The 27,629-nt window shown below is 42.6% G+C and overlaps 2 protein-coding genes across 8 annotated transcripts in view; both read left to right on the top strand.

Moving 5' to 3' along the window:
- Window positions 1–113: 113 nt before the first annotated feature.
- Window positions 114–1,987, top strand: LOC138619561 (E3 ubiquitin-protein ligase NHLRC1-like). The gene is made up of 2 exons (XM_069696136.1): window positions 114–152; window positions 464–1,987. The coding sequence occupies exon 2, from the start codon at window positions 544–546 to the stop codon at window positions 1,786–1,788; it is 1,245 nt and encodes a 414-aa protein (XP_069552237.1). The 5' UTR covers window positions 114–152; window positions 464–543; the 3' UTR covers window positions 1,789–1,987.
- A 982-nt stretch (window positions 1,988–2,969) lies between these two features.
- The window catches only part of kif13a (kinesin family member 13A), a 36,168-nt gene continuing 11,508 nt past the window's right edge, over window positions 2,970–27,629 (top strand). For 4 of the 7 annotated variants that reach the window (XM_069696129.1, XM_069696130.1, XM_069696131.1 and 1 more), the window contains exons 1-24: window positions 2,970–3,356; window positions 3,587–3,677; window positions 15,098–15,110; window positions 17,078–17,138; window positions 17,988–18,080; window positions 18,775–18,955; window positions 20,738–20,825; window positions 21,400–21,534; window positions 21,633–21,745; window positions 21,862–21,973; window positions 22,094–22,306; window positions 22,410–22,520; window positions 22,610–22,744; window positions 23,534–23,664; window positions 23,947–24,033; window positions 24,117–24,292; window positions 24,897–25,116; window positions 25,668–25,830; window positions 25,998–26,141; window positions 26,225–26,374; window positions 26,622–26,786; window positions 26,904–27,077; window positions 27,180–27,331; window positions 27,418–27,550. In XM_069696129.1, coding sequence (XP_069552230.1) covers window positions 3,302–3,356; window positions 3,587–3,677; window positions 15,098–15,110; window positions 17,078–17,138; window positions 17,988–18,080; window positions 18,775–18,955; window positions 20,738–20,825; window positions 21,400–21,534; window positions 21,633–21,745; window positions 21,862–21,973; window positions 22,094–22,306; window positions 22,410–22,520; window positions 22,610–22,744; window positions 23,534–23,664; window positions 23,947–24,033; window positions 24,117–24,292; window positions 24,897–25,116; window positions 25,668–25,830; window positions 25,998–26,141; window positions 26,225–26,374; window positions 26,622–26,786; window positions 26,904–27,077; window positions 27,180–27,331; window positions 27,418–27,550 — 3,096 coding nt within the window. In that variant the 5' untranslated portion in view covers window positions 2,970–3,301. The remainder of the gene's footprint in view (window positions 3,357–3,586; window positions 3,678–15,097; window positions 15,111–17,077; window positions 17,139–17,987; window positions 18,081–18,774; window positions 18,956–20,737; window positions 20,826–21,399; window positions 21,535–21,632; window positions 21,746–21,861; window positions 21,974–22,093; window positions 22,307–22,409; window positions 22,521–22,609; window positions 22,745–23,533; window positions 23,665–23,946; window positions 24,034–24,116; window positions 24,293–24,896; window positions 25,117–25,667; window positions 25,831–25,997; window positions 26,142–26,224; window positions 26,375–26,621; window positions 26,787–26,903; window positions 27,078–27,179; window positions 27,332–27,417; window positions 27,551–27,629) is intronic. The other 3 variants (XM_069696133.1, XM_069696134.1, XM_069696135.1) reach the window with 1 other exon arrangement.

Raw genomic sequence — 27,629 nt, forward strand, 5'->3', positions numbered from 1 at the left:
TAGCTGCCTCATGCTGACCTGTAATAAGATGTATTTGAAGGTACAATTGCTGTCTCCTTGGAAAACGACAGCAATAAATGTCATACGGTCCTAAACAGCAGCAGAGGTTGAGTTAGAAATTCAGAGCCTGCTGAAAGATAAACTCTCCAATTGTGAGTATTCAGGCAAACTGTAACGGGGTCCTAGTTTTGAATTTAGGCAAACATATCTATTTGTTTATTGAATATGCATGTAAGGATTTTTTATTTTACTTGCCTCTGCTGTCGCTGAATGTGCTCTGAAATATCTGCATAACAACCTGTGTGAGTTGATTTCCAAAGGAGGGCAGCAGAGAGCCTCAGTTATGTGCAAGATGTCACGTGACTGGCTGGGCCTACAAGCCTGGGACATGACTGTACATACAAAAAAATTGTGGTGGTTCTGTGCTTTCATATCCCTCTCTTTGTCATTCTCTCTGTCCTAGTCTTGTTCTTTTGGTTTACTGAGCCTTGTGCAGCATCAGCTGACTGAACAGTCTCAGTAGATTATCAGGATATTTAAGTCATGGCTAAGAGTCCTGGTCTCCCGCATCGTGGCAGCCTGAGCCCTGAGAGGATACTGAGAGAGATCCAGATCAACTTACTGGAGTGCAAAGTCTGCTTCGAGATGTTCAGTCCTCAGCAGAGGGAGCGAAGACCACAGAACCTTTCCTGTGGCCATGTACTCTGTCAGGAATGCATCACTGCTTTGTCCCACCCTCTCCTGAGGAAGCTGGAGTGCCCGTTCTGTCGACAGCTGTGCAGTGTTGACAGCACCTCCCACTGCCAGGCTCTGAGTGACCTGCACGAGCTTCTGGTGTCCCGGAGCCCCACATCCTCTTCTCCTCCTCGCCGGGCAAATGGAGGCTTTGTCATGCCCACAGGCCTGGCATGCACAGCTCTGCACCTCCACTCTGTGTTTGGTGGGTGGGGGACTCTCATCAACCCCACAGGCATAGCTGTTTTGGGGTCTTCGGGGGCAGTAGTGGTGGTGCATGATGGAGAGAAGAGGGTGGTGGTGTTCAATGTGCAGGGAAAAAAGCTGAACACCTTTGGTCGAAAAGGAAAAGCCAATGGGGAGATCTGTTACCCGGTGGATGTGGCAGTAACTCCCAGTGGTTACGTGGTGGTGACAGATGCAGGGGACGGCGCTGTGAAGGTTTTCACCTCCAGGGGGAATCATGTGTTGACGGTCAAGGACTCCTTCCAGCTGCCCTGGGGTGTGGACACAGACAGCAGTGGGCACATCCTGGTCTCAGATGTTCAGGCCGGGACACTGTCCCAGCTAAAAGTGGACTACAGTCACAGTGTCCTTCTGGAACATCAAATAGCCGTTGCAGACCTTCATTGTCCCAAAGTGGTGGCCTACTGTTGGGCTACTGGGAACACTGCAGTGATGGAGCACCTACCCGAGGTCACACATCCAACAGAGAGGCACCAGCACAGAAAACTTAAAGTGTTTACAAAAGACTTTCACCTCCTTTACCAGACAGACAGTTTCAGCCTGATGCTGCAGTCCTCAGGGAGGCTGAACATGTACGGGGTGGCCTTTGACAGAGATGGAGATGTGATTGTGACCGACTCTAATCAGGGGATGATTTGTAGTTTGGGGAAGGTCCTGAACAATCCAGTCCTAACTCCTCTTGTGGGAGACAATCTTGTCCGGCCAGTTGGATTGGCGTTACTGAACAACCTGCTCGTCATCCTGGACAGTGGAGACCATACAGTGAAGATTTACTCTGCTAAATCTCATACTGGGCCGACAATGTAGCTTATGTATGAAGTAGAGTTGAGTAAGAGTTTAATTACGTTTTATCTTATCTGACTTTTTTTTTTTTTTTGGTATTATATGACAAAGCCCAAGTAACCAATGTTTTACTGTATGTTTTATTTTTTCTGATAGTAAAATGAATGTAGTTAACATTTTTCAGTGGTGTTAAGCATGCAATCATATTAAACATGTTTTTTTTGTTATGTGTTGTTGTTATTGTCCCAGCTTCTGAGCTTAAAATTGTATTATTTAATAACACTATAGTGTATGCAATGGTTCCCAATCTATGCTTGGGGCCCCACAAAGATGCTCAATGTATATCTCAGTCTAGTCTCAAGTTGACTAAAGGGATAAGAAGGAAAACAATGAGAAGGAAAACACACTATGAGGTTCAACTGCTCACAGCTCATGTCTACACAAAGCTATAAACTGATGGGTAACAAGTGGAGGTTTAAGTCTTCTGTGATTAAGTTTAATTTCTACAGTTCATATTGACAACATTTTCAATCTTATTATACCTGTAGGGACAACTGACATAAACACATCTTCATACAGTCCATCAATACATCAGTGAGAATGAAGGGGGGGGGGGGAGCACTATTTTCAGGTTATGAAGAGAAAATAGGAAAACCTGAACTTGATTTAGAATATAAATATGAAAAGTGGGTTATACATAAATACCAAATTACCAAAAATTATTTTTGATCACCGGTTTTAAAAACCGAGTTAATTTGACTATTTTAGGTTGGAGAAGAAACTAACTCAGTTGGTATTTATTATTATTTTCATGATTAATATTTATCTCCCCTCAGTTTTATTTTTTATTGTTTTACAAAAAACAATGGATAAAACAATTTAATGTGTGTGTGTGTGTGTGTGTGTGTGTGTGTGTGTGTGTGTGTGTGTGTGTGTGTGTGTGTGTGTGTGTGTGTGTGTGTGTGTGTGTGTGTGTGTGTGTGTGTGTGTGTGTGTGTGTGTGTGTGTGTGTGTGTGAGAAAGATGATCACCAGCAGACAGGTTTTATAGGACTGTTTAAAACTTACTAACTTGTGTACTTCATCTCACCTCGACACTCTCTCAGATAGATGCTTATTGTTGACGCATGTAAATCAACTTGTCACACAGCCTCTCATTTCTCGTGTGTTGGTTTACCCCAGATAAGCGGCGCGGTGCGTAAATCCTTTCCCCCTCTTTGGCACAGCCTCTCCAGTCTGCCAGAGGATAGCTGTCGTGCTCCCAGTGGAAGATGGCGGTGGGGATGCTGTCTGGGGCTGGAGCAGAGCGCTGGATTTACACAAGAAGCGAACCCGGATGGATATAAAGAAGAAGAAAAAAAAATGAACATATTCCTATCTCTTCTCCTCGAGCTCTGGACTCTTTCGGGGCTGTTTAACTAGAGTCTGCTGCCTCTTTTTTTTTCTGGCAGAAACCCGGGCTTCTTGTCGGGGATTCACAGACTATATACATCGATAGCTCGGCGCATAGACAGGGTGGGAGTGAAAAGTGGACGAAAATGTCGGATACAAAGGTAAAAGTTGCAGTGAGAGTTCGGCCCATGAACCGCAGGGGTAAGTGTCCTAACGACGATTTCTGCTTTGCAAACTCTTTTCTGTCTTCTCGGATTCATGCTAAATGATCTCAAAGTTGTTTTGCTTTCTTCGCCATTGCTGCTTTCAGTCTTGAGTTATGAGCCTCAAGTCAGACTTGAGTGTCGTTGAAACACGGTCAGAGGAGCTCATATTTGTCTCTTCACACCCCCGCATTCTGCTTTACTTTCCAAACAAACTTCTCTCTGCAGAAATTGAACTGAACACAAAATGTGTCGTGGAAATGGAGGACAACCAAACAGTTCTACACCCACCACCCTCAAATGCAAAAGGAGAGAACAGGTAAACAAAGCTGAAACACCGCCAGGAGTTCGTATGTGCAAGTGAATACGAACACATTACATTACAGACTGGAATATAGTGCAGTGGGATTAAGGCTTTTTTTTGGTGTGTTTTTTTTTTTTGCCTTAGTGTGGCTAGTTTGACTGCATCTAAGTAGAGGTCTTGCAGTGCAGAGCAGGAGGACTGCACTCTCACTGTGATGACTTATCTCCCTGCCTGGTTGTAATACAGCAACAATAACATTTGATATTTGCAAAAATACTAATAATCCAGTGAGCTCCTGCATCATAAATGTAGATCGAAAAACACGTTAAAACAAGACAGCATGCACATGAGCCTGATAAACAGTCATGAGGATTAAAGATGCATATGACAAACTTCTATCTTTAAATTCGAGGTAAATGATTTCTTAACATTAATGCCAGTAAATAAATGCAGTGTAGTAACAGGAATACTGCACTGCTGCTGCTGCTGCTGCAGAGGACATGGTGTCTGTCACCCACCTGCCTGCAACATGATATTATGTTATGTAATTCACGTGAACTTTCCAATACCAATCAGCTCAGCATAATAACACCATCCCGATATTTTGCGTATATCTCATGTTGAATTTCAAGGCCAGGATCGGAGGTCGAGCCTGTTTCACATGAAGACGTCTGCCAGACCGAGCAGATTAATGTCGAGCCTCGGGGTATCGCTGTAAATCTCTGGAGTCAGAACTAATTTATGTTACGTCGCATTCAAAGTGGCGTTAGATCGCACAGTTGCTTTTTTAAGTGGCGAGATGCTGCACGCTTAATCTGGAGTTATACTGGCACAACAGTGACAGAACGAGTCGCACTCTCGCTGCAAACTGAAGGGCTCCAAAAAAAAGCTGCACTTTGTGTTGCCTTGTGATCTGAGAACTTGCTTTCAGACTGTAATGAGGAAATGTCTGGAGTCACACAACATGGAGGCCAGTGATGAGCGTATCCTGGTGAATTTAAGGCCTGTTAGCAATGGTCAGAGATGTTATATTTCACCCATCATAGTTGAAGGCTTCTCTACATTTCTGTGTTTGGTTCATTAGTTCTTCTCTGCTGTTGGTGTCAGACATGATTAGGCAGCTGACCTGATTACTCACAGGCGCAAATACATATAAAAGGATGCTCGTTTAGATTTTTAAAAAAAACAACAACAACAACAAGACTTTGTTTTTTCCTTTGATTTGTCTTTTGTCTCATATCCTTCCTGATTATTTCAAATGAACAAACAGCTCTTTAGGCTACAGAAAAAAAAGCCCACAGTGTTTGTGAATGCTGAAAATGAAGTCACAGGAGGCAAAGGTATGGCACAGTCAAGGCTTTTCTCGTGGCCCACATCCAGTCTTGTTAAAGTGTAACACTTTCTCTGCTCCTCCACGTAACCAACAGTCAGCATTAAATGATTATGAGCTGGCTCCCGCGGCGGCTTGGGTCCACGCATTAACCTGTATTTAAGGTAATTATCAGAACAGAAATTGCCACACAATGGCGGCGCTTCAGGCAATTAAACAAATCACGCTCAGAGCTAACATATGTGGAAGCAGGATGCATAACAGCAGAACAAAAGGCTGTTGCGAGAGGTCGGCGGAGTGACAGTAACTGAGATGCAGAGTGGCTACATCTGCAATATTTCCTCAGTTAGGTGATTTGAATCACTCTCACCTGTCGATGAGTGAGTTTTCATAGCTGATTCAGATGTTGTGTCACTCATGGACTTACACACTGATATAAAAGGTTTCTCCTTCTGCTTGGTAGTGTATTTTCTATTGTGCCAAACCCATGTCAAAAATTTCAGCAATTTTATTAGTTGTAATTCTGTAGCTGTACCGTGACCAGGACCACGAGCAGCTCTGATGCAGTTTGGTTATATTATGTCACATTTCTATTCTATAGTGCAGTCCAGGCATATAATTACTTGCTAGCATTTCAGTGCTGTGTGTGTTTTGGGTCTCTGTGTTTAGGCTGCCATGGTTTTCTGAAACCATATAATTTTCCTTTCTGCTGCTTGTGGAGTCGCAGAAGGGGGATACCCTGACTAAGACTTAGCCTTGTTTTAAAGACACCTGTTCCTGTGTGCTGGAAATATTTCAGATTTAATGGGTATTAGCATGCCAAATATGGCCGCAGGGCCAAGATCATGGGAACTTGCTCTCTCTCATGGGAATGCTCAGGCACAGCCTCAGAGGGGGAATGGCATGACAGTTATTTTTATGTAGACACATCTTAGGTAAATTGAACTCTTGTTAATCTCTTTCGCTGTATATTTTGAAAAACAGGATTTAAAAATGGGGGGGGGGAAATGACAACATCTGCATTGCAGTGAAACTGCTTTTGGTTTTGCTCAATACCTAAAAATGTGAAATATGGCTTCAGTCTGATGAAATACAGAAAGTCTGTAGTGGGGTGAACGTAGCGCTAATTCCATCTTGGATCATTAATTCGACCTTTAAAACTTCACAGATTGTGTTTAATCAGGTTAATCAAGACTGCCCAGCACCTCTAAAGCATGCGAGTCACGTAAAGAATTTGAAGAAATATAAGGGGTTTCCTTTGATGACTGAGCCTCATTCCTTGCACCAAGGAGCATTACGGCTCCACTCGTGACTCCCACCCTCATCTCCTATTTCCCTGAGAAATGAACAATAATCTCAGTGGTAGGCAAATGAAACATGGATTGTGACTTCAGGGCGAGAGGTTAAGTTTCCTAAGTTTCATCTTTCTTCTGCCTGTTAAGCTGGCACAAATGGCATATTTGAAACGGGAATCTGGGAAAGTAGTGTCGCTTTCATGCGCCAGCCCGCTCTCCTTCGGCGTTTAGACACAATCGAGGCGGGGGCGGAGAGGCAGAGAAATACCTGAGGCTGCTGTCTGCACAGGGGGATGAGTGGTGGAGCATCATGACAAGGAAATACCCTTCGACTCACACAATGGGGCCATATTACATCTATCATGCCCCAACGTGTCCGTGCAAAAAAACTGAACGCAGGGCCATCAAGCGTTGGAAAATCGTCTCTATGTAAACCCCCCTTTTCTGTGTATTTCAGTTTGGATACACCGAGTTGTCACAAAAGCCAAAAACTAACCACAACAAACTTTTTAGATCATTAGAATGCAGTCTGGTTTATGCCAGAGGAAGGTGCTGTCTGTTGTCCTCTTTCAGTGTAGCTTTTAGAAATGTATTATTTCATATATTTGTTGAAATTGTGACTTTTCTCATCATTACTGTACTTCTGCAGTCCTGTCCTTCAACATGAACAACAGTAGAAGTATGTCTTTATCTGATAATGTCTGTACCCAAGCCTGTAATTTCCGCTCTAATCTCTTCTTATCACTGATGGTTACAAGAGCTCAATTGGGTTTATCTCCACTAGCCTGTTATCTTGCTTACTTGGGTACTGTAATCTGTGGGGTGTGGAGAGAAGCAACAATTGAGACCTCCACTAGGAGAAGGATGCTGTTCGTCCTGTCCTTCCCCATCTTTGAGTCATCTTGAACCAAAACATTTAAAAAAAAAAATATGTTCAGATAGCTGAGTAGTTTGGTCCTCAATGTGTTTCCAATGCATAGTTTGACCATTTGGAAAATATACTTACTTTCTTTTTGATGATTTATACCACTCTCCATGTCTGTGCAGTTAATATAAAGCTACAGCTAGCTGCTGCTACAATTTTTTTTTACTGGAAACAGGTAAATGATTGGTGCTAGATTGGATCAGCAGGAGGGATGCTCTGCTGCGGTTGGTTATTACATTGTTAGGCAACATGCATGACCAGTATCTGACTGATTTTCAAAATCATATGTCAAACATGACACAATCTGAAAAACTTTGCTGACCAATTTTTTTTTTTTTTGAAACGATCTTGTTGGGCTATGGAGCACCAATACTGCCCATTAACGCATTGTGTTGCCTGTAGTTTCCTTTCAGGGAAAACAGACTGTTTTCAACCAGGGTTGTAAAATCACAATTCAGAGGTGTTAAAAACGTATTTGCGTTAATCCGCAGCAGCTAAGTAGTTTGACAAAATATTAAAGAAGTAGCCAAATCCACAACTGACCTGTACGTTCACACAGTTAAATCCTGTGTATGTTTGTTAACTGAAAAATGGGAATTTATCCCACAAAGCTGCCCGCGATTTCTTCGGGAAATATCCTGTAAAGACATCGTCAGGGCATCCTTGACGTTGCAATGCAGGTTTTCAGTCGAATGTTTCAACTGCAATCTGACATCACCGAAGACGGCACTTAGCTGCTGTGCAAGCTTTTCCAATGTCTGCCGTGTCATCACTTCTTTGACATCAAAACAACCAATCTCAGCAGCATGCGTGCATCCCTCTGGCTGATCCAATCTTGCAACAACCAAGAGGAAAACATCCAGACTGTTTCTGTCCAAATATAACAAAATGAGCCTACGGATACCTCTTAAACTCACCAGGTTTATTTCAGTTTTTAATCTGTCCAAAAACCAACACGTAAAAGCATCAATTTGCTGCTGGACAGGTGGTTGTGTGGCAGAATGCAACACAAGTGGGAGCAGCACTTTCCTGGTTGCCTGAGTCTGCAAAGAAACAGCGTGTTGCATAATATCCTGGAAAACAACAATTTTATAAATGAAATTAAACAATACGGCGTTCATTCATGAGTCAGCTAACCTTTGGACTCAGCCAGGCTAGCTGTTACCAGCATTTAGACTAACCAGCTGCTGGAAGTAGTTTCATTTTTACGACATGAGATCAATCTCCTCTTTTCCAAAGTGTGAAAGTACTCCTTTAAATTTAGCCAGCACGTGCTTCAGTGAGGCCCTGGAGCATCTAAAGTTTTCGGTTTGTTTACTTGGTAACCCTTAGTGACGCTAAAGACAGGGCTTCCTGTATTAAACAAAGGTGTTTCGTCGATATGACTGTCTACCATGTTGTTGAAGGTTTCTACGTTTGTCACATTTTCTGTCAAGTCGCACATGACCCAGTGTCACCATGTTTTCCAAATCAAGCCTTTACTAAATGACAATGCTGCCTTGTCCGGTGACTGGCCTCAGGAATGTTCTCTTTGTCTTTCCATTTTGCTCACTGTGTGCCAATAATCAACCTTTCCATTCAGGGAGATCTTGTTCTCAGAGTTATTTGGCCTAAAGTGCATTTTATCAGCCCACAACGTCTCTTTAAGGCTATTCTCTTATTAGGGTGAAGTGCCATAAGCACGCTGATGAAACAATTCCCTTGTGGACCGCTCTCTGTTTGTTTAGAGGGTGGGACATTGTTTACATCTTGATCCGGAATTGAGAAAAGATGGCGCCCTCCCTCTTTGTGAAGCCTGTGCCTCATTAATCTCAGATGTGGCTTCTCATTCTGAGGGCAGCATATCTGAAATGCACTCTCACATTTCTGCCATAATGATTCTTGGTTTTCTGTCTTGCACGATTCTCTCAGATGAGGCCTTTTCGAAGTTTTGAAGCTGGCTTGTTGTGTTTGTATGAATTTACTTTCAGATAATTCAGGGGAAGTGGAGCCATTCAGCATTAACAAAAGCTTATTTTAACTTGTCTGAAATGTTCGGCTCATTACATTTTATTACGTCGAAGCTCATAAGTACTGTAAATATACATTTCTCTCTGTCTCTTAATGACATTTATGATGTGTTTTGCACTTAGTGAGCATACTTATGGTGGCTTTTGTTGCCTATTATCTGTAGCAGCCACTTGCCAGATCTATTCAGATAATTGACATTCAGCAGTCAAACAGGGTCACAGGAGGTGTGTCCTGGTAGTAAATGTGTCTCTTCATTTCCCCTGGGGAGGAAGCCGTACCGTAATGGACAAATTGATGAACTTCACCTCCTTTGAAACTTACCAGATTTAAGGCTTTGGCGCAGATGTGGTCAGTATCACTCTCTATATGATTTAGCACACACACACACACACACACACACACACACACACACACACACACACACACACACACACACACACACACACTTGGCCCTCTGCCTGGTGACCCAGGTTGTCACAGTGGCGTCAGAAATGCCAGAGAGGATTAAATTAGACTGTGCCTGCATCATATGTTGTGTTGTTAACATTTGTTATGGAAACTTTGTGGTCCCGCGCAGAATTTGGTATGAGCATCATTTGTGCTGCTGGTGGCAGCGCTCTTCATTAAGGCTGTTTTTGACTTTGGCTTTCATGTTGGAACTTTGACTCATGAGCCTGGTAGGTTGCCTCGCCTCCATGTTTATCACCGTTACTTAGCGACAGCAGTCGCGAGATACAGAAAAGTCCTGGAGTTATGTTGATGACCAAATGAGTGATATCCCCCAGCCACTCCAAATATTTTCATAGGAAACAAACTTTAGCTTTTGGTACAATGATCCGTGGGCTCGTTTGTTTTAAAAATGCTTAATTGGCCAAAACCAAGCAGTTGAATGTAACTAAGTAGTAATTACATTTTCTGCACAGTTCAGGCTCTTGCACTTTACATGGGTATTTCTATTTTATTGCCACTTTGTACCTTTAACTTTACCACATTTATTGACAGGTTTAGTTCGCAGTCACTTTACAGTGTGAAGTTTTACATAAAAAGTTGACAAACCAGAATGCATTGTTCAAGATCAACACAGTAGTTTCCATCACTTTTGGCCTGGAGCTCCTTGTTATGTTTCAAACAACTATGAGCTGTTGGCTGTTCTACAGACAAGTGATTTCCTCTGTATAACTCATGGTTTTGTTTTAATGACTGCTCAAATTATCTAGTATTTCACAAAAAGGCAAATCTTAGAGAAAAGCCCTAAAATATGAGGCCAGACTTTTTTCCTTCTTTCCTCTCCCATCAATCATGTCACGACCTTTCACATTTATCATGTAACTCTAGTTTGGAAAACACCGGAGTTTATTACAAAAATATAATAGTTAAAATTAGCTCCACCTCAACTGATACAACAGCAAAACTCTGCCTAAAATGTTTTTTCTGCATATTAGTAATTTTAATATATAGTAAATTTAGCTTCTAATATTATATTTTAAATTTAAAGTAGGATGTTAAATGTAAGGCAAAATTAGTAGTAAGATGTTGCATATTTACAGTAGACTTGTGATGTAATGAAGCTGAAGAAGTTCCAGAAATTGTTTGTGTTGGAGGCGTTTGCTGTCTCTGGAGCTTGGATTGATGGTGAAGGTCTGTTTTTGTCATCAACCAACAAACCTGCTTCAGTGCTTGTCTCGGAAATATTTTGAAATGTCCAACATGTAAACGTCCGACTTCAACCACTTGTCACGTTTACTTTTGGATCACTCGTGCTTGTAAAAGTTTTGCATGAGGCTCTGTGCTTCCTTGGACCCAACTTAAGTGTAATTGGTCATAGAAGGGACCCCCACCCCCTCAACCTCCCCCACCTGTCACCCTCCTCTACTGTGACTCTGCTTGGTGTCTGAGTGGCACAATGACCTCTGCTTTGAGTGGGTGGGGACTGCCGTGTTCTATTCTAAACATACTGGAAGGCTATTTGAAATGTTAGCTTGTAGCCTGTGAGAGCAACTGCTCTGTAACTCAACACACACACACACACACACACACACACACACACACACACACACACACACACACACACACACACACACACACACACACACACACACACATTGTGAGTGGCTCTGTAGCGTGTTGTGTTCTAATTGTCGTAAAACATGTAGACAGCTAAAAAGTCATATGTGTGGTTAAATTGAGGTCAAAAGGGTGGGGGAGGTGTAGTTTGAGCAAAAGATCAAGAGGAGGGATTCAAATATGTGACAGGGGAGTGCCAGCAAAATATGTTGTATGTACGTGAGTGTGTGCGCAGAACAGATGAAAGCTGTGGCATCTTGATGGGACGGGTGAACCTCTTCCATGTGATTTGAGCTGCAGGATTATGTCAACATAAACTATTGCAAAGCCTGCAAAGTCACACTGATGAATCTGATTATATATTGTTCATGCAAGCTCCTGATCCAATAGCTGGAAGGTGTGCAGGGTTGAGCACATTCAATTAAACAACACATACAAATCGGAAATATCTATTCAGTCTAATACTTCTGTGAGCTAGGCAATACAATGTCATTTTTTTAAGAGTGGTTGGATGCTTCAGTGGGTGGACGATACAGTAGATTAATCTGGTGTGTTGCCTACTGGGCTAGAAGAGTGCAGTTTTCGGTGGCATAATAACCCAGTGGCCTTAATCCTGCTCCATAACCACAGGGGGGTTTCCACTGTTGCTCTCCCAGTCTTTATACCTTCCTTCTGGGCACCAGCACAAATATGAATCTGAACTGGAAGGCTGAGGAACATGCTCTGTCACTCATGTATGATCTGACCCTCATGAAAGAGTTCAAAAAAAGATTGTGCTGTCACAGTCTGGTGCTGAAGAGGTATTTCTTGCTGGAGTAAAAAAATATAAATTTAATGAAAAAGATCAAGAGTTGCTCCTTTAGTTGGTCTCACACCACACAATATGCACTCAGGGGGAAATTCATATGAGCGTGAAAGGCCAGTTCTCACCCTTGGCTAAATTGAAATCATTTATGGCTGCCTTAGCATCAGGTAGCTGGAGGCGTGGGAGCCTGAGCATGCCCTTGATGACACACACATGGAGGCACACAATATAATAAGTGTTATGTGAAAAGTTGCTGTAAATAATATAAGTATTTATACAACCAAATACAAAATCCCCAACAGTAAGGACAGAGCTTACATGGTTTCTATAAGCAAGGCACAAAAAAGATGTGAAGGACACCGATTTCTGAGAAGATTAGAGGGATTATGTCCAAAGCAGAGTGGAGAACTGGAGCCTAATGTACCTTAATTTATTGAGGAGGAGGTCTTAACATTGTGATAGGGGGAGGAGGTTAGTGACTCTACATAAATACAAGTCTTAATATGAAGTCTTTGTTTCGGAATTAAATCAATGTATTACGTAGGAGAGTTTATGAGGAAGTTAGAGCTCTATGAAATCCTAAATTTAGCCGGCTAGAAACAGTTCCTCCCATTGTTCAACGTTCACAGCATACCAGAACTGGATGCATTAACTGTACATACAGTAGATGACTGAGTCCCCAAACCACTGCAGCAGCTCTTTACCACTTAGTTTCGGCTGCAGAGATTATCCTATAAAGTCCAGACTCCATTTATTCCATACCCGCATGTCTTTCATCTCCTCATTCTTAAGTGTTTGTCTCTGACTCTCTCTCTCCAGTCCTCTGATGGTTCCTTTTGTTCTTCATATTGATGCTTCAACAATCCATCTGTATCCCTTTCTCATTTTTTACAAGGCTGCCTCCTGTCTATTTGTTATCTGAATTTTCCTCTGTATTTGTTTCGTCTTTGACTTCTCAACTTTGGAGGAACATTGATGTTTGAAGAAGCTGACTTTTTTTTTTTGTACCTTTCAAGTTAACATGCATTAGGACCTGGTCAGTCGTCCCGCTAGTCTGCTCATGTGAAGTTTTAATGCCAAATCATGGTTACCGCATCCATGTGTGCTGACCAATGCAGACTTCACACGAGACTTTTAATGGACGCACGCATGGTTCAATTCATACCACCGTTTTAGGGAACGCATCGGTCTGCTTTGTAGATGCGAGCTGCAGTTTGTTCCCAAGCAAAATGGGCAGACGTAGTACAGGATTTCTGGAGAATTTGTAACCTCTTACTTTGTTTGGGTGCCATTGATGGAAATCATGTACACATCCAAGCACATCCAAAGTCCGACAGCGACTATTACAAACTCAATTACAAATGGACTGACTCATTGTTCTCATGGCTACAAGGTGATGCACATTATTGCTTCACAATCGTCAATGTAGGGGCCCATGGTGGTGAAGGTGATGATGTTCTTTTCAAGGAGATTGGTTTCATCAGGAGTTTAATGCCATCAGTGTCTCATTGTATTCTTTTAATAATGAATTATGTTGAACAACAAATATGCTCACACTCAAAGTAAACATCCATTTGGTTTCTTGGTGCAGCCTGCACTTTTGTACCGCACGGCCCCTTGCAGACTTTGGCAAATGACCAAATTTACGTTATAAATACCATTTCAGACACGCGAAAAGCATGACTTAGACTTTAGATCTGAGCTCTAGCTGTCTGCTGCTGATCCATATCTCATTCTGTGGCTCTTCCTGGACATCTCCTCACCGTTCTGCCATATGGAGGGACAAACCAGAGGATGAGGTCCTGCTACAGTCTTTATGTGCTCTGATTAAGATCCAGTCTCAGTCGTTGTCCATGGCCCAGATTTGGATTGAGGGTCTGAACCCACAGGAGGCCCACTTCTTTTTTACTCCTCCACCCACTCACTCTCTTTCTATCCTCCATTATTGTAAGTGTGAGCACAGTTAATGACATGAGTATAGTCCACAAAGGAAATCATATATTTTTTTTGTTTTATGGCAATTTTGATTATTTTCATCACTTTCATCACAACAGATTTGAAAAGAGAAGTGCAGAAGGTTATTTTCTGAGTGGGTCGGGGTAATGTCCTGCAGCTCTGTAGCCATGCTGTTGTTAGTGACTCAGCTCAGTTTGTGAGACACTTTGGTGCAGTGTTTCTGTCTTCCTGAAGCACCCTGCCCCGTATTAGTTACTCTGTGAAGGTGATGTCCACCTCTGTCTCCGTGCCAGGAGATGTGTGCAGGAAGCATCTGCTGCCAGTTGAAGGACAGGACTGTGGCAGATGAAGAAGCAGTAGGGTAGTGGTGTATCTGTGTGTTTTAGCATGCATGCATGTCTTAATTCTTTGACACATACAATAGTGGCTCTAACATATGTTTAGGAGCTGTTCGGTCTTAAAGGTATAGTTCTACTTTTTTGAGGAATTCCCTCTCCTGTTAAGTGAACAATCTGACATAACTTGGGACCATTTATACTCCCCTTTTGTCCTTAGTTCCGGCAGCTGGTAATGCTGAGGGCAGCTTCCCCAAACTGGCCTCTGTGTTAAGTCCACAGGCATAAGAGCTATTTACTCAACAGAGTCAGTGGGACATTGAATCCTAAATCTCTTCCCTTCCTCACGCTCCACTGCCCCAATTATGAACCCAATCACAGCAGCACCTACCACCAGGAAATGCTACTGGGTGGAAGTGAATGAGTGAGTGAATAAATGAGAGAAGGAGTGAATGAACAAGGCACAATAGGAATTTTAAAGTATCGAAATTTAGAAAAAGAGCCTGAGGTTTCATAAAAATCAAGTGATAGTGTATTCAGAGCACCTCATTTCATTAAAGATTGTGTCAAGACAGAAGTTGCGAAGATTCCTGCTGAGTGTGAACCTTTTCTGTTAAACTGTGTCATGCTAACCATGTTATTTCCTCTCTATGCTTCTCGATTCCTGATTCACCCATCGGTTTCTTCTGTTTATGATGGATTGTCCTTTCAACAGGAAACAACCTAAGGTATGTATGTTTTATCTGGGTTTTTTTCCTACAAAAAACTGGTTAACATCAACAGAGCTGCAATTAGCCATTTGTAGTGACTTCGCAGATGCTGAAATCATTCAGTGGCAGGATGCCGGACAAGCAACGTTATTACCCAGAGGGGCTGAGAAACATCCAGCACAGGACGATGTACTGTTGTGACATTGTTTCTAGGGACATGATTGAGGGTGTTTTAGTAGTTTGGTTGGTCAGCAGGAGCCGGATAGATGTCCGTGTGAATGTGTCAGCGCTCTAAGATCTCGTGAACACCCACAAAGGCTCTACATTGAGAGAGGGATGAGCGCGGACACTGGGGCAGTGTGTGTGCACATTCAAAGCTGCATTGTTGGAGTGCACCCCCACATCCCCCCTTGACAACACGCTGGTGACTAGCTCAGAGATGTTTCACACACCAGGGACGGTGCTTTGTACTCAGTAGACTCAGCCCCTGACTGGACTGGGGGAGCGCTAGTCTGGGCCACAGGCGTGCACGGTCTCTAGGGCTTGTGAACCCGAGATACCCTGTAATACTCTTCAGCTAGATGAGCACGTGGCAGTCTGCTAAGTAACAGTGGCACTCAAATTATTCTCCCTGCATTGGAAAGGGTCGGCAGCGGCTGCTGTCCAATCACGTTTAACCAGGTTTCATCCTAGAAATGACAACGTGCTTTATGCTTTTCAGCTTCATCATTAGTTGTACTGCTGATTAATAGTAATTGTCCAATCAGGAGCAGGTCACACCCTCAGGCAGGACAGAAACAGATTGAAGCCCCAGTTACCAAACCAGCCCTAATTGAGAATGATGGCACTTTTGTTCCTTTGAATGGCACCCACTCACTTGTCTGAAGTCACAAGAGGAGGTCTTGCTTTCAAAGCACTCAGTGATCTCAGTGCTTCCCATGCTGACTGTGCAACCACTGGTTCTCTGGCCAGTAGCCCTTATTATGATTAAGAAGGAGTTCAATTATTTGGGGGGTATTTGTGTTGGGGAAAGTGTTTTGGCAGAACAGCAGCCGCTCACTGAAAGCCAGGAGTAGTAACATGTGCAGCAGTCCTGTCCTTGCACTGCAGGATGACAGAGCAGCAGCAACTTTTCTAACATCAAGGAAGAAAAAGAGAAGTAAAGAATTACTTTGCTCAAAAGAAATCTGTCATACAACTTATTAAATTGGGCATATTATTGTATATCGTGCAGCCAGGTGTTGTTAAAACCAAATAAGCTTTATTTAGGCCCTGATTTGCTTGAGTAACCTGGATTTGAATATTCAGATCAACATTTGTGCAGATGGAAACTATATAATGGGAAAACTTTCATCGCTACTTAAAGGGGAAATTTAAGTGGCATATTGGATTCTTAAGGATTGAAGTGAATATGCAACATATTCATTAACAGGAGCTGTTCTGTCTGTGAGGAGTTGTGATCCTTGGCGAATGAGACCACTGCTTTTTCCCAGAGAGCATCCTCTCTGTGTTTCATCCATCCAGAGCTCATGCAGGTGCCGGGGGGACACAAGGGCTTTTTCTGCTGTTGAAGTCAGTTTTGTGAGACCCGGCGCTGAGGGCTAAGAGCCAGCCTGCACCACCGCGAACAGCTATGGCCCCGTTTCCTTGGAGATGAAGGTCACCGGGTGCTGGAATTTCTTCTGGGGAGCGCTGACCCTGATTTATGAATTCATTTAACTCCAGCCACTATGACAAAACACGGGGCAGCTAACAGTGAATTTGTGCAGACAGTCACGGCGCAGTCTTAACGAGCATTACCTCAAACAATACTCAGTTAGGCTTAATTTTACTCCCTCAGACAAGCTCGGTCCTGTTGATTTACAGCAGGGTGGCATGGCACTGCACAATAACCCTTTGTTTACACCTCATAAGAAAACCACTACTATGACAGATCAGGTTATGTTGTAACGTACAACACGCTCCATGTGCTGTCTCCTCTGCAGGTGTTCGCTTTTGACCACTGTTTCTGGTCCATTGATGAGTCCAACATGCCCAAATATGCAGGTGAGTCAGAAGTGGTTGCTGTAACTGATCCTTCACTCATCCAGTGAGCTTAAGTGATTTGCCATATAAAGATCTGCTGAGCTTCCAGGGAAACTCCCGACCTGTTTTTGTATCACAAAAAACAGCATGGTTTGGGCATGTATGATCATCTGCATTTTAGGTGAATACATTTAAATATATAATCAAGATTGCTGTATTCATATTGTCTTGCGACAATAAAATCCTCATGCAGGTTTGTGCAACATAAGCTCAGATACTGCAGTTGTTCCCATCTGCATTTCATATTGTGTGCCCAATAATATGGTCATTTCAGTTTCTTCAGTCACCATTTATTCCCCTAATGAGGGCTGTACAGAAAAGGGCACATCTACAGTTTTTGTAACATCTATAGAAGAGAGGTTATTACTGCCGGTCCGAGGAAGATTAACATAATCATTGTAGATATTTTGTTTATCTTAGCCTCCTCTTTGTAAGATGGAAATGTAATGCTTACATCTGCTTTGTGCTGAAGCGACAAGGCAATCTGTTCAGTGAAGAGCTGCCTCAAGGGCCCGAGCCAAGGCTTTATTTAGCTCATTAAACAGCTGTCCCATTCAGCAGGGGCACGACTGTGAGCAACACAAGAGATTTCTCTACACAGCTTTGCGTTTTCCACACGGCCAGACAGGAATCTGCCACCTCCCATGAATCTTATTCATTGTTTTGTGGCCCTCATCAGTACATTGCTCTGTACCAATTTATCCTTACTCGCAAGACAGACAGATTGTCATACGTCATAGTGCTAAAACTGAATGGTTTATCTGTTTACCATAATCTCCATGGTGACTGATTTTTTTTTTTCTGCAAAAGGTCAAGAGGTGGTCTTCAAGTGCCTTGGAGAGGGAATACTTGAAAATGCATTCCAGGGATATAATGCCTGCATATTTGCCTATGGACAAACAGGTAACTGAAAATCCAGATAGAATCTGTGCTAACTCAAACCATCAATTTATGCAGTCTTTACAGAATTAATAAATAATGAATTGCCTCTATTCAGTATTAAGTCTCTGAGTACATTTGCAGGCAGAGTTGTCTCCAGATTTGTCCTTATAAAGTTTAAACAACAGGAAAATTTGTATTTCTGACCTGGTCCAGACTGAAATAATTCAACACAAAACTTTGTCGCAGCCCATCAGGTCAAAATTTCAGTTTATCCAATACTTATGTTTCTGCCCTAGTTGCAAAACAAACAATATTCCTTTCAGCTTTAACTTGTTTTTTGTGCTAATTTGCAAATGTTAGCATGCTAGGATACTAAACCAAGATGGTGAACACAGTATAGATGCCTCCAAACACCAGTATTTGAACATTATCCTTTAGTTTGCTGATGTTTGCATCTAGCCCAAAGCACTAATGTGGCCTCATAGCTGCGAGCCTGGCTGGTTGTCTACATGCTACAACATGTAGAGAAGTTGTTTATTTGTTACAGTATGACCAGGATGGCTATTTTTCTCCTGCTCAGGAGTTAAGATGCCAATTAGATTCTGAAATAAGACTATTTGTAGTCAAAGAATGACATTAAGTTTCACCGTTATCGAAACCCTTTACTGTATAACTGTCTTTATGACACACTTGTGTGTGACTGCTGTGCCTCCAGGTTCAGGCAAGTCCTTTTCCATGATGGGGAATGGAGAGCAGCCAGGTTTAATCCCTCGACTCTGCTGCTCACTGTTTGAGAGGGTCCACAGAGAGGGTAACGAGGCCCACACTTTTAAGGTGGAAGTGTCCTACATGGAGATCTACAATGAGAAGGTCCGTGACCTGCTGGATCCCAAAGGGTGAGTGTGATGTGTGGTCTCTGCACATGTGACTTGTATCAGCTCACTGAATTTAATGAGCTAATGATTTGGACTGCTTTGGTTAAGCTTTTGACCCAGGGGGACAGACACAGCTGCTTACACAAACTGTGGTGTAATTTTCTCATAGTCTTCATTCGCCCCGACTCCAGCGCAAGCAGGGACCTGTCCGTCAGCTCCCGCTTTGTGCTGGTTTGCATCTCTGTTTATAGCTCTGTTGTGTCTAGTGCCCTGAATGGGGGCACGGCGACAGAATGATGTGAGTAGGAAGCTGAACTCGGTCATTTCCTGCAGAACAGCAGCCAGCATCATCCTCTGACACTGCTGCATTCTTCGCCTCTGTGGTGTGATGTGGGTTAGCGGACAGACTGCTAGGAAGGCCGAGCTGTGAATGGGTATGTTTCAGGGAGATCTGTTAGTGAAGCTGGGAGCAAGAGAGCCGTCAGAGCCGCCTGCGAGCCAAGCTCCAGAGAGGGGCTACAGTGCAGCGCTCTGTGTGCTGCAGATGTCCAAAGATGCAGCCAGACTCATTTCGATGGCAGCTTTTTCTCGCGTCCACAGTGAGCCTCACACTCGCTTGATCGTCCCGCCTAACTGCCTCTGTGAACATTAACATTAGCTGCTAGTAAACAGTAGCTATTGGGATATGTTGTATAAAAGGAAGTGTAAATAGGGTCTTTGACGCTGAGTTCCACCATGAGTTGGTAGCTGGCCACGGCCTTTCTCGTGGGTATATTCTCTTGTTTGCTGCTCTGGATTGTTTGGCACTAGAGTTAAAAGAGAGAACCTTGTTTCTACCAATATCAGTTTTTCTGTAACCATTTAGAGGGAGTCAGTGACTCTTACTGATCTGTAGGATTTCTTCTCAACACCTAACTGATAATGATGAGTTTCAGTTTACCAACCTGCACCTGTGAAACACCTGACTAATCCGAGTTTAAGTTTGTCATACGCTACATGCTTTTCATATTAAGAAAAGCCCGGCCACATTTTAATAATAAAAAACAACAACTGCATAAAAACAATGTGCTGAGTAAGGTTCAGTCTATCCTACCAAAGGATTTATGCTACTAATAAGTTATTGTCTGTTTTGCCACAGCCTGATAAGATATTGATACAATACTGATAAACTATTAAATACATATAAATGAGTTCATTTTGAGTAAATACCACATGCACCCCCTTGCCACTGTAAATACTCACTATGGCAAAGTTTGCAGTCTGTCACACTCATGCCAAATGCTGTTTGCATCCGTCACAACCTTCTCCTCAACCTTCTGTGGAATTTTATTTTGTTGATATAATTAATATTTAAAGTTGACATGTGTGTTTCAAAAGGGGGATTAGGTCCCTTAACAGAATTTTTCTTGCTGAGCCTTTTCTGCCAAACCTTAATGGTAAACAATTTGCTATAAATGGTAAATTCCTTGAAGCGTCTATAACGAGTTTTGTTTGCTAAAAACCACCAACAGGAGGGTTGGTCATACAAGCTTTTTAAAACTCTGAAGCATTCGTCAGCAGTGAAGCTTTAGGCTTCTCTTAAGAGAGAACTAGTTCAAAACATTGACTTCAGAAACAAGAAAATCAAGTTAAATAAGCATTTTAATACTTTGTTCGGAATTCTCTTTGTTCCTTTACTTTCTTTTTGCACAAAATTTTATGTCCCTGATTGGAAGTATATATATACACAGAAGTATATATAATATTCCTCCCTTTCTTCTTCTCTATCTTTCACTCATTGTGTTGCCTTTTCTGTTTTTTAAGGAGCCGACAGTCCCTGAAAGTCCGGGAACACAAAGTCCTGGGTCCATATGTGGATGGTCTGTCTCAGCTGGCTGTGACCAGCTTTGAGGTGTGTCTTTCCCCCCCTTCCGCCGTCATGCTGTGACCAGAGACGAGGCCAAATCCACCCTCTACCACACACCAAAGTGCCTCATATTTTACTTACACACAGACATGATTTAGAGCATCCGGCAGAAATGCCTTTATATCATATCCCCAGTTGTCAAGCCACTGATTTATGTTCTGAATAACCATTCAGCTTAAAATCCTCCTAAGTGCAGAAACTCTAATGACACATATTCCTGATGTGGGATGCAGTCATTGGGTTTCATGTACTTTATATGCCAAGCCTTGGCAGGTCCTTCCTTAATTAAGTTTAAACATCTCCGCCCTGTTCCTCTGTGCTCTGCTCTGCCTGATATTACTCCAGTAGATTTCCCACAGCTTTGGCCCACTGTTAGTTGTGACCCAGCTAAATCAAAAGGCACACAGACAAGTGTGAATAAATCCTGCCTTTACTGTAGTCCCATCAATCAATTTGGAAGCAAATCCAAATCTTTTTTTTAGACCAGGAAAAAAATTGAAATACAACAGACTAATAGTGTCGTCTCTTTCTCTGCTTACCTTCCTCTTTATATTTTAAGGACATTGAGGTGTTAATGTCAGAGGGAAACAAATCTCGCACAGTTGCAGCCACCAACATGAACGAGGAGAGCAGTCGATCACATGCTGTCTTCAGTATCATTGTCACGCAGACACTTTATGATCTGCAGTCAGGAGTGAGTCTGATTTTTATTTTTATTTTATGTAGACACACATTTATCCTTTTATATGTATTTGTCTCGGGTCTGACTGCACTCACTGTGATTTTAAACAGAATTCAGGGGAGAAAGTGAGCAAGTTGAGTCTGGTTGACCTGGCAGGAAGTGAACGAGTGTCCAAGACGGGAGCTGCTGGGGAGAGACTCAAAGAAGGCAGCAATATCAACAAGTGGGTATTGTCATTATTATTATTATTTTTATGAAAGGCACACAAATTAATGGACTCTAATGACTTGACATGTTACCACAGGTAGTTCTCAAATGTATTTTTGTGTGTGTTTTCAGGTCTCTCACCACATTAGGCTGTGTAATTTCTGCTCTGGCTGATCAGTCTGCAGGAAAGGGGAAGGCCAAGTTTGTGCCTTACAGAGACTCTGTCCTCACTTGGCTACTGAAGGTTTGAGCCACAAATTACACATAAACATAAGTGCCTTCTGTTTTGGTTGGTAGCTCCAGGTGTTGCTGAAATCTTTGCACCGTGCCTGCAGACTATTGCTATATGTTGTTTTGACTTCAGGACAACCTTGGCGGAAACAGCAAGACAGCCATGATAGCCACAGTGAGTCCATCTGCTGACAACTACGAGGAGACTTTGTCCACACTACGTTATGCCGACAGGGCGAAGAGGATCATCAACCACGCCGTGGTGAACGAGGACCCAAATGCGCGGATCATCAGAGAGCTCAGGGAAGAGGTGGAGAAGCTTAAAGTTCAGCTCTCTCAGGCTGAGGTGAGAAGATACATGTGACACAGAGGCAGACGGATTATTAATTAAATTCATGCCAGATTTACCACCAATCACATGATTCTCATTTCAATTGTTTTTCCGCCAGTCCATGAAGGCTCCTGAGCTGAAGGAGAAACTGCAGGAATCAGAGAAACTCATCCAGGATATGACCGTCACCTGGGAGGAGAAGCTAAGAAAGACCGAGGAGATTGCTACAGTATGCACATCAGTCAGAAAAACTCTTAAAACCTCAACTCTAAATCATATTTATATGTGCAGCCACACTGTCATTATCTATGTTTACAGGAGCGTCAGAAGCAGTTGGAGAGCATGGGCATCTCTTTGGAAACTTCTGGGATTAAAGTGGGCGAGGACAAGTGTTTCCTGGTCAATCTGAATGCTGACCCTGCCTTAAATGAGCTACTGGTCTACTACCTGAAGGTAAGACAGTCAGGGCTCCCACAGGTCAGGGAATTTCAGGGAATGTCAGGGAATTATAAAAAAAAACCTTTCCAGACAGTGGAAGTGTTATTTTTTGGGGGGGCCAAGTCATGGAATATTAGGGAATATTGTTGTGTGTGCATGTTAACATTTTAGTTGCCCTTTATCAAAATGTAATATTTTCCATATATGTAGCTATAATGTTAGTGAGCTAGTTATTGTCAATTTGTATGTTAGGTAGCATTAGTGGTCACTGGCAGAAATTGAACATTTTGCTTATTAGGTTGCGAGCTAATTGTTTTAGATAAATGATTAGATCAATTCTTTGCCTTTGAAGTGTAACAGCCAACCATCCAGTTGAACCTGTAAAAGCAAAGGCAGGCGAGAAAGCCGTCTCTGCAGCTTACACAACAACAGGCCTTTGTCTGGGTTCTGCAGGCCAGCCTGGCATATCAGTGTGGAATGACTATGGTAATGTGAAATGGGTTAGTTCGCTGCAGGGTTGGACATCCTCTGGAAGCTGGGATGTTTGTTTAACAACGCCCCCTCTACACACAAGTTTTTTCACTTAGGCCTGATTTTGCTTTAATTTCAGTTTTGATTTTCCTGAAGTTGAAGATTAATTATTGCATTTGAAGTTTTTGCAATGCTCTTGTGCAAATCACCTCAATAAATAAACAGTTGCAGGTTTTCGGGTTTTGACCAAAAAGTTCGGATAAGAAGGCTGGATGTAACTACAATCAGATCTGTCATTATAGTTTCCTTAATCTGTCCTCCACCTGTGTGTAGGAGCACACGCGTGTGGGTGCAGACACATCTCAGGACATTCAGCTCTTTGGGATCGGGATCCAGCCGGAACACTGCGTCCTGGAGCTCTGCCCAGACGGTGATGTCACCCTGATGCCCATAGGGAATGCCAGGTGAGCTACTATACAACTACTTCCAACATACTCTGTCTATTTGTCTGTCTCTGTGTATTTCTCTTTTGTCTCTCTCCTTCATGGATGACTGAACCTCAGTGTTTCACATGACCTCACTGTACAGGAATCTTATGATCTGAGCTCCTCACTTTGATATCGGAGCCATGGCTCCCTCCTGCGACAAAAGGATTGTTCAATCTCAATTAGTCAGTGTTCCTTTTTTAAAGCTGAAAATCATTTTACATCTTCATGGATTAAGTTTTATATTTCTGTTTTCTCTAGGTCCTGTGTGAATGGTACAATGATCGATTCTCTAGTACACTTGTGGCATGGAGACCGTATCTTATGGGGAAACAATCACTTTTTCAGGTAGGTTTGTGATGCCACATTCAAGGCGTGCAAACGATTATGAAGTTAAAAAGTCACAGATTAAAAATCCTATTGCTCTTTAGGATCAATCTGCCAAAGCGAAAGCGGCGGGACCGTTTGAAGGAGCTGGAGAGAGCTTCTCCCAGAGAGAGCTTCATTGAGGCAGATGTGGAGACGGCCAGCGAGGCCTCTTCTGAGCAAGATTACAGCTATGAGTTTGCCCAGATGGAGGTCATAATGAAGACTCTTGGAAACAATGGTATGATTAGGATAATCTGCCTTCTGCAATCCACACAATTTTCTTAGGCTTTTAGGCCGTAGCTGTGTACAGTATGGATTCCAGTTTCTGAACCGCCAGCTAATTCCAGCCACCCTGGCTGTATGATAACATCTTTTAGAAATATCATTACTGTAAAACAATACTTTGTTTATAAATGTAGAGAAAAGAACCCAAATATACTCAGTTTATTACTCAATGATATAATTATGACATGAAACAATAAAAAGCAGCACATTTCAAATTTGGGAACATAGAGAAGTTTCATTTTGAAAATGTTAGTTTAAAAATAAGTAATTGTCACATTTGTTGTCTCTAAATTTTCTTCAAATGGTATTAATCAAAGAGGCTCTGAATCCATTTTTAACTTGTCACCAAACACTCACAAACAAAACCTTCAGGAAAGAGTTTGGTGATCCTCCCAGTAAATTCAATCATTGAGTGTCCATTAAAAAAATAGCAATTTGCTTATGATATTGATATTAACTATTAATTGTTTGATAATTAAATGCTGAATTTGACGCTCAGTTTGCAGTTGTCTTTTGTGGAAATGTAAAATGTGTCGTTTCTCACATGCTGTGTGTAGACCCCATGCAGAATGTGGTCCAGGTGTTGGAGAAGCAGTATCTGGAGGAGAAGCGGACGGCTCTGGAGGAGCAGAGGATGATGTATGAACGAGAGCTGGAGTCGCTACGGCAACAGCTGTCTCCCGAGAAAACCCCGCAGCACCACCGCAGCAGCAGTGATCGGCTTACGTTCCCAACGAACACACCACACGGCAAACTGCGGCTGTGGACAGAGGAGCGGTCAGTGGAGCGGTGTGCTCACATACACAGACACACAAAGATACAAAACTCTAGAGAACATTTTGTTGCAAAATCTGTGTTTTGTGAAAATACCAGAGAGAGAGAGCCAAATCTGAGATACAGATGAGAAGTTACATTAGTCCGTGTTACTACTCTTGAAAGCATGTTTGACACGAAAAGATTTTTTTTTCAAACTAATCTGAAAATACTAAAGTTTGTGTTTGGCAAATAGGAAATATTACACCAGTGTGATGTGGAGACCTGAAGCCTGCATTGCACATACTATCAGAGGGGTCTTTCAGGGATGTAGGAGACATCTTGTATCAATTAGAAAAATATTTACATATTTGTAGATCCTGATTCTTTTCTAATTTTTTTAAATGGGAATTGTGTTTTGGAAAACCATGTCACAAATGGAAATGGAAATATTTGTTATTTATCTTTGAACATGTCTTGAGACGATCTTTAAATCCACACTGAATGCACATAAAAGAGGAGAGGTCATCTTCATAAATGAATGATGTTGTGTTGTGTGTTTGTGTGCGGGACAGGGATGAGCTGTTTCGTCAGAGTCTCTCTCGGCTCAGAGAGCAGGTCGTCAAAGCCAACACTTTGGTGCGAGAGGCCAACTTCTTGGCAGAGGAGATGAACAAACTGACTGACTATCAGGTCACCCTTCAGATTCCTGCAGCCAACCTCAGCGCCAACCGCAAGGTCAGACCTCTGAACTCCCACCAATTTAACACACTGCCGAAGGCTATAATATTGTTCATTATCCTCTTTCATTAGCATTATCATCTGTTTAGGCTTTAAGACAGAATTTTTAAAGTGTGAATATCTGGTACCCTGATCTGAAATGCGTCTCATCCATTTTTATGTAGCGTGGAGCAATAGTGAGCGAGCCGGCAATTCAGGTGCGGAGGAAAGGGAAGGGGACTCAGGTATGGACCATCGAGAAGCTGGAGAACAAACTGGTAGACATGAGAGATCACTACAGAGACTGGAAAGAAGGCACAGAAGAAACGGTGAGAAACGGAAGACAAAAACAGGAAAAGAGTTGGAAAAAAAAGCATTGTATTATTGAGTGTGTTCCTTTGTTTTTTTCCAGGATAACAAAGCAAACAGTAAGCACTGCGACCTTTTCTATGAAGCGCAAGAAAACCACAACCTGATAGGAGTGGCCAACATTTTCCTAGAGTGCCTTTTCCATGATGTCAGACTGCATTATGCTGTGCCCATCATCAGCCAGCAGGGAGAGGTAAGGGTACAATAAACATTTTACAGCTGGGATAAATGTCAGTATTAATACTAAAAGTTCATATGAAAGAATAACATCATATTTATGATCATGAATACAAATGGTAAAATTCTCAAAAGTTTTTTTTGTACACAAACAGTTCACTTTAAAATATATGTAATACATTTTTATATCTAAGATATTTCAGGGCTTTTGGATCCTCTTTTAAATTAAAGTGATCATTCCTTTGTTCTGCTTGCGTGAACAGGTGGCAGGCAGGTTGCACGTCGAGCTGATGAGAGTTAGTGGAGCTGTACCCGAGCGCCTGTCTGGGGGAGACGACTCATCCGAGAACTCCAGTGAGAGCAGCTGCTACGAGGTCATGGACACCAACGGAGAGATCGTCCACATGGCCAAGAGGCTTACCTGCAGGGTAAGGGTCACTTATTACTGGATTTTATCCATGACAGAGATTTCAAAATTGTTCTTTAGCTCTGAGATCTCCAAAGAATCTAATCTTCATCTTGTCTACTTGTCTCATTTGCTGTAGGTGCGGATCAGGGAGGCTACAGGGCTGCCGCTCAACCTGTCCAACTTTGTCTTCTGTCAGTACACCTTCTGGGAGCATGGTGAGCCCACCGTGGCTCCTCCCATGGTCAGCCCAGACAGACCTCCCCCTCGCAGCCCAGATGCTCAGTTCACTGTCCAGTTTGATAACTGCAAAGTAAGATGCCTTACTTTGCATGCATTTTAAGCTCTTATCACTTTTGTTGGTTGCTTTTATTTTCAAATCGGCCTCACTACACCAACTCTTGTCTTCGTCCAGGACTATGTTGTGCATGTTACGGATGACTTTTTGGAGTTTATATCAGATGGAGCGTTGGCCATCGAAGTTTGGGGGCACCGCTGCGCTGGGAACGGGCGTTCTCTCTGGGAGTTAGATGCACTGGAGGCCAAAACCCAAACGCTCCGAGACAGGTTGGCTGCACTACATGTTGCACTGTGACTTTGGCACTGACACTGACATTTCACACGTAACTAATCCTGGCTGATGCGTGTTCAAGGTGGAGTGAGGTGTCTCGCAGGATCGAGCTGTGGACCTCCATCCAGGAGCTGAATGAGCAGGGAGAGTACTCGTCTGTGGAGCTGCATCCTGGAAAAGACATCAGCACGGGAGGAGTCTTCCAACTCCGACAGGTCAGAGAAAAACTATGAAGAAGTTTCCCTTTAGTTCAGACTGGCTGCCCTACATCATCATAACTAACTATTTAATTGT

The sequence above is a fragment of the Brachyistius frenatus genome, unplaced genomic scaffold (genome assembly GCF_029030835.1).
Source record: "Brachyistius frenatus isolate BFR_SWC_R1_liver_20210118 unplaced genomic scaffold, ASM2903083v1 Contig_20, whole genome shotgun sequence".
Classification (NCBI taxonomy): domain Eukaryota; kingdom Metazoa; phylum Chordata; class Actinopteri; family Embiotocidae; genus Brachyistius; species Brachyistius frenatus.

Excerpts from the sequence above, each read along its gene's own strand:
- LOC138619561 (XM_069696136.1), top strand. The coding sequence starts at position 544 with ATGGCTAAGAGTCCTGGTCTCCCGCATCGTGGCAGCCTGAGCCCTGAG.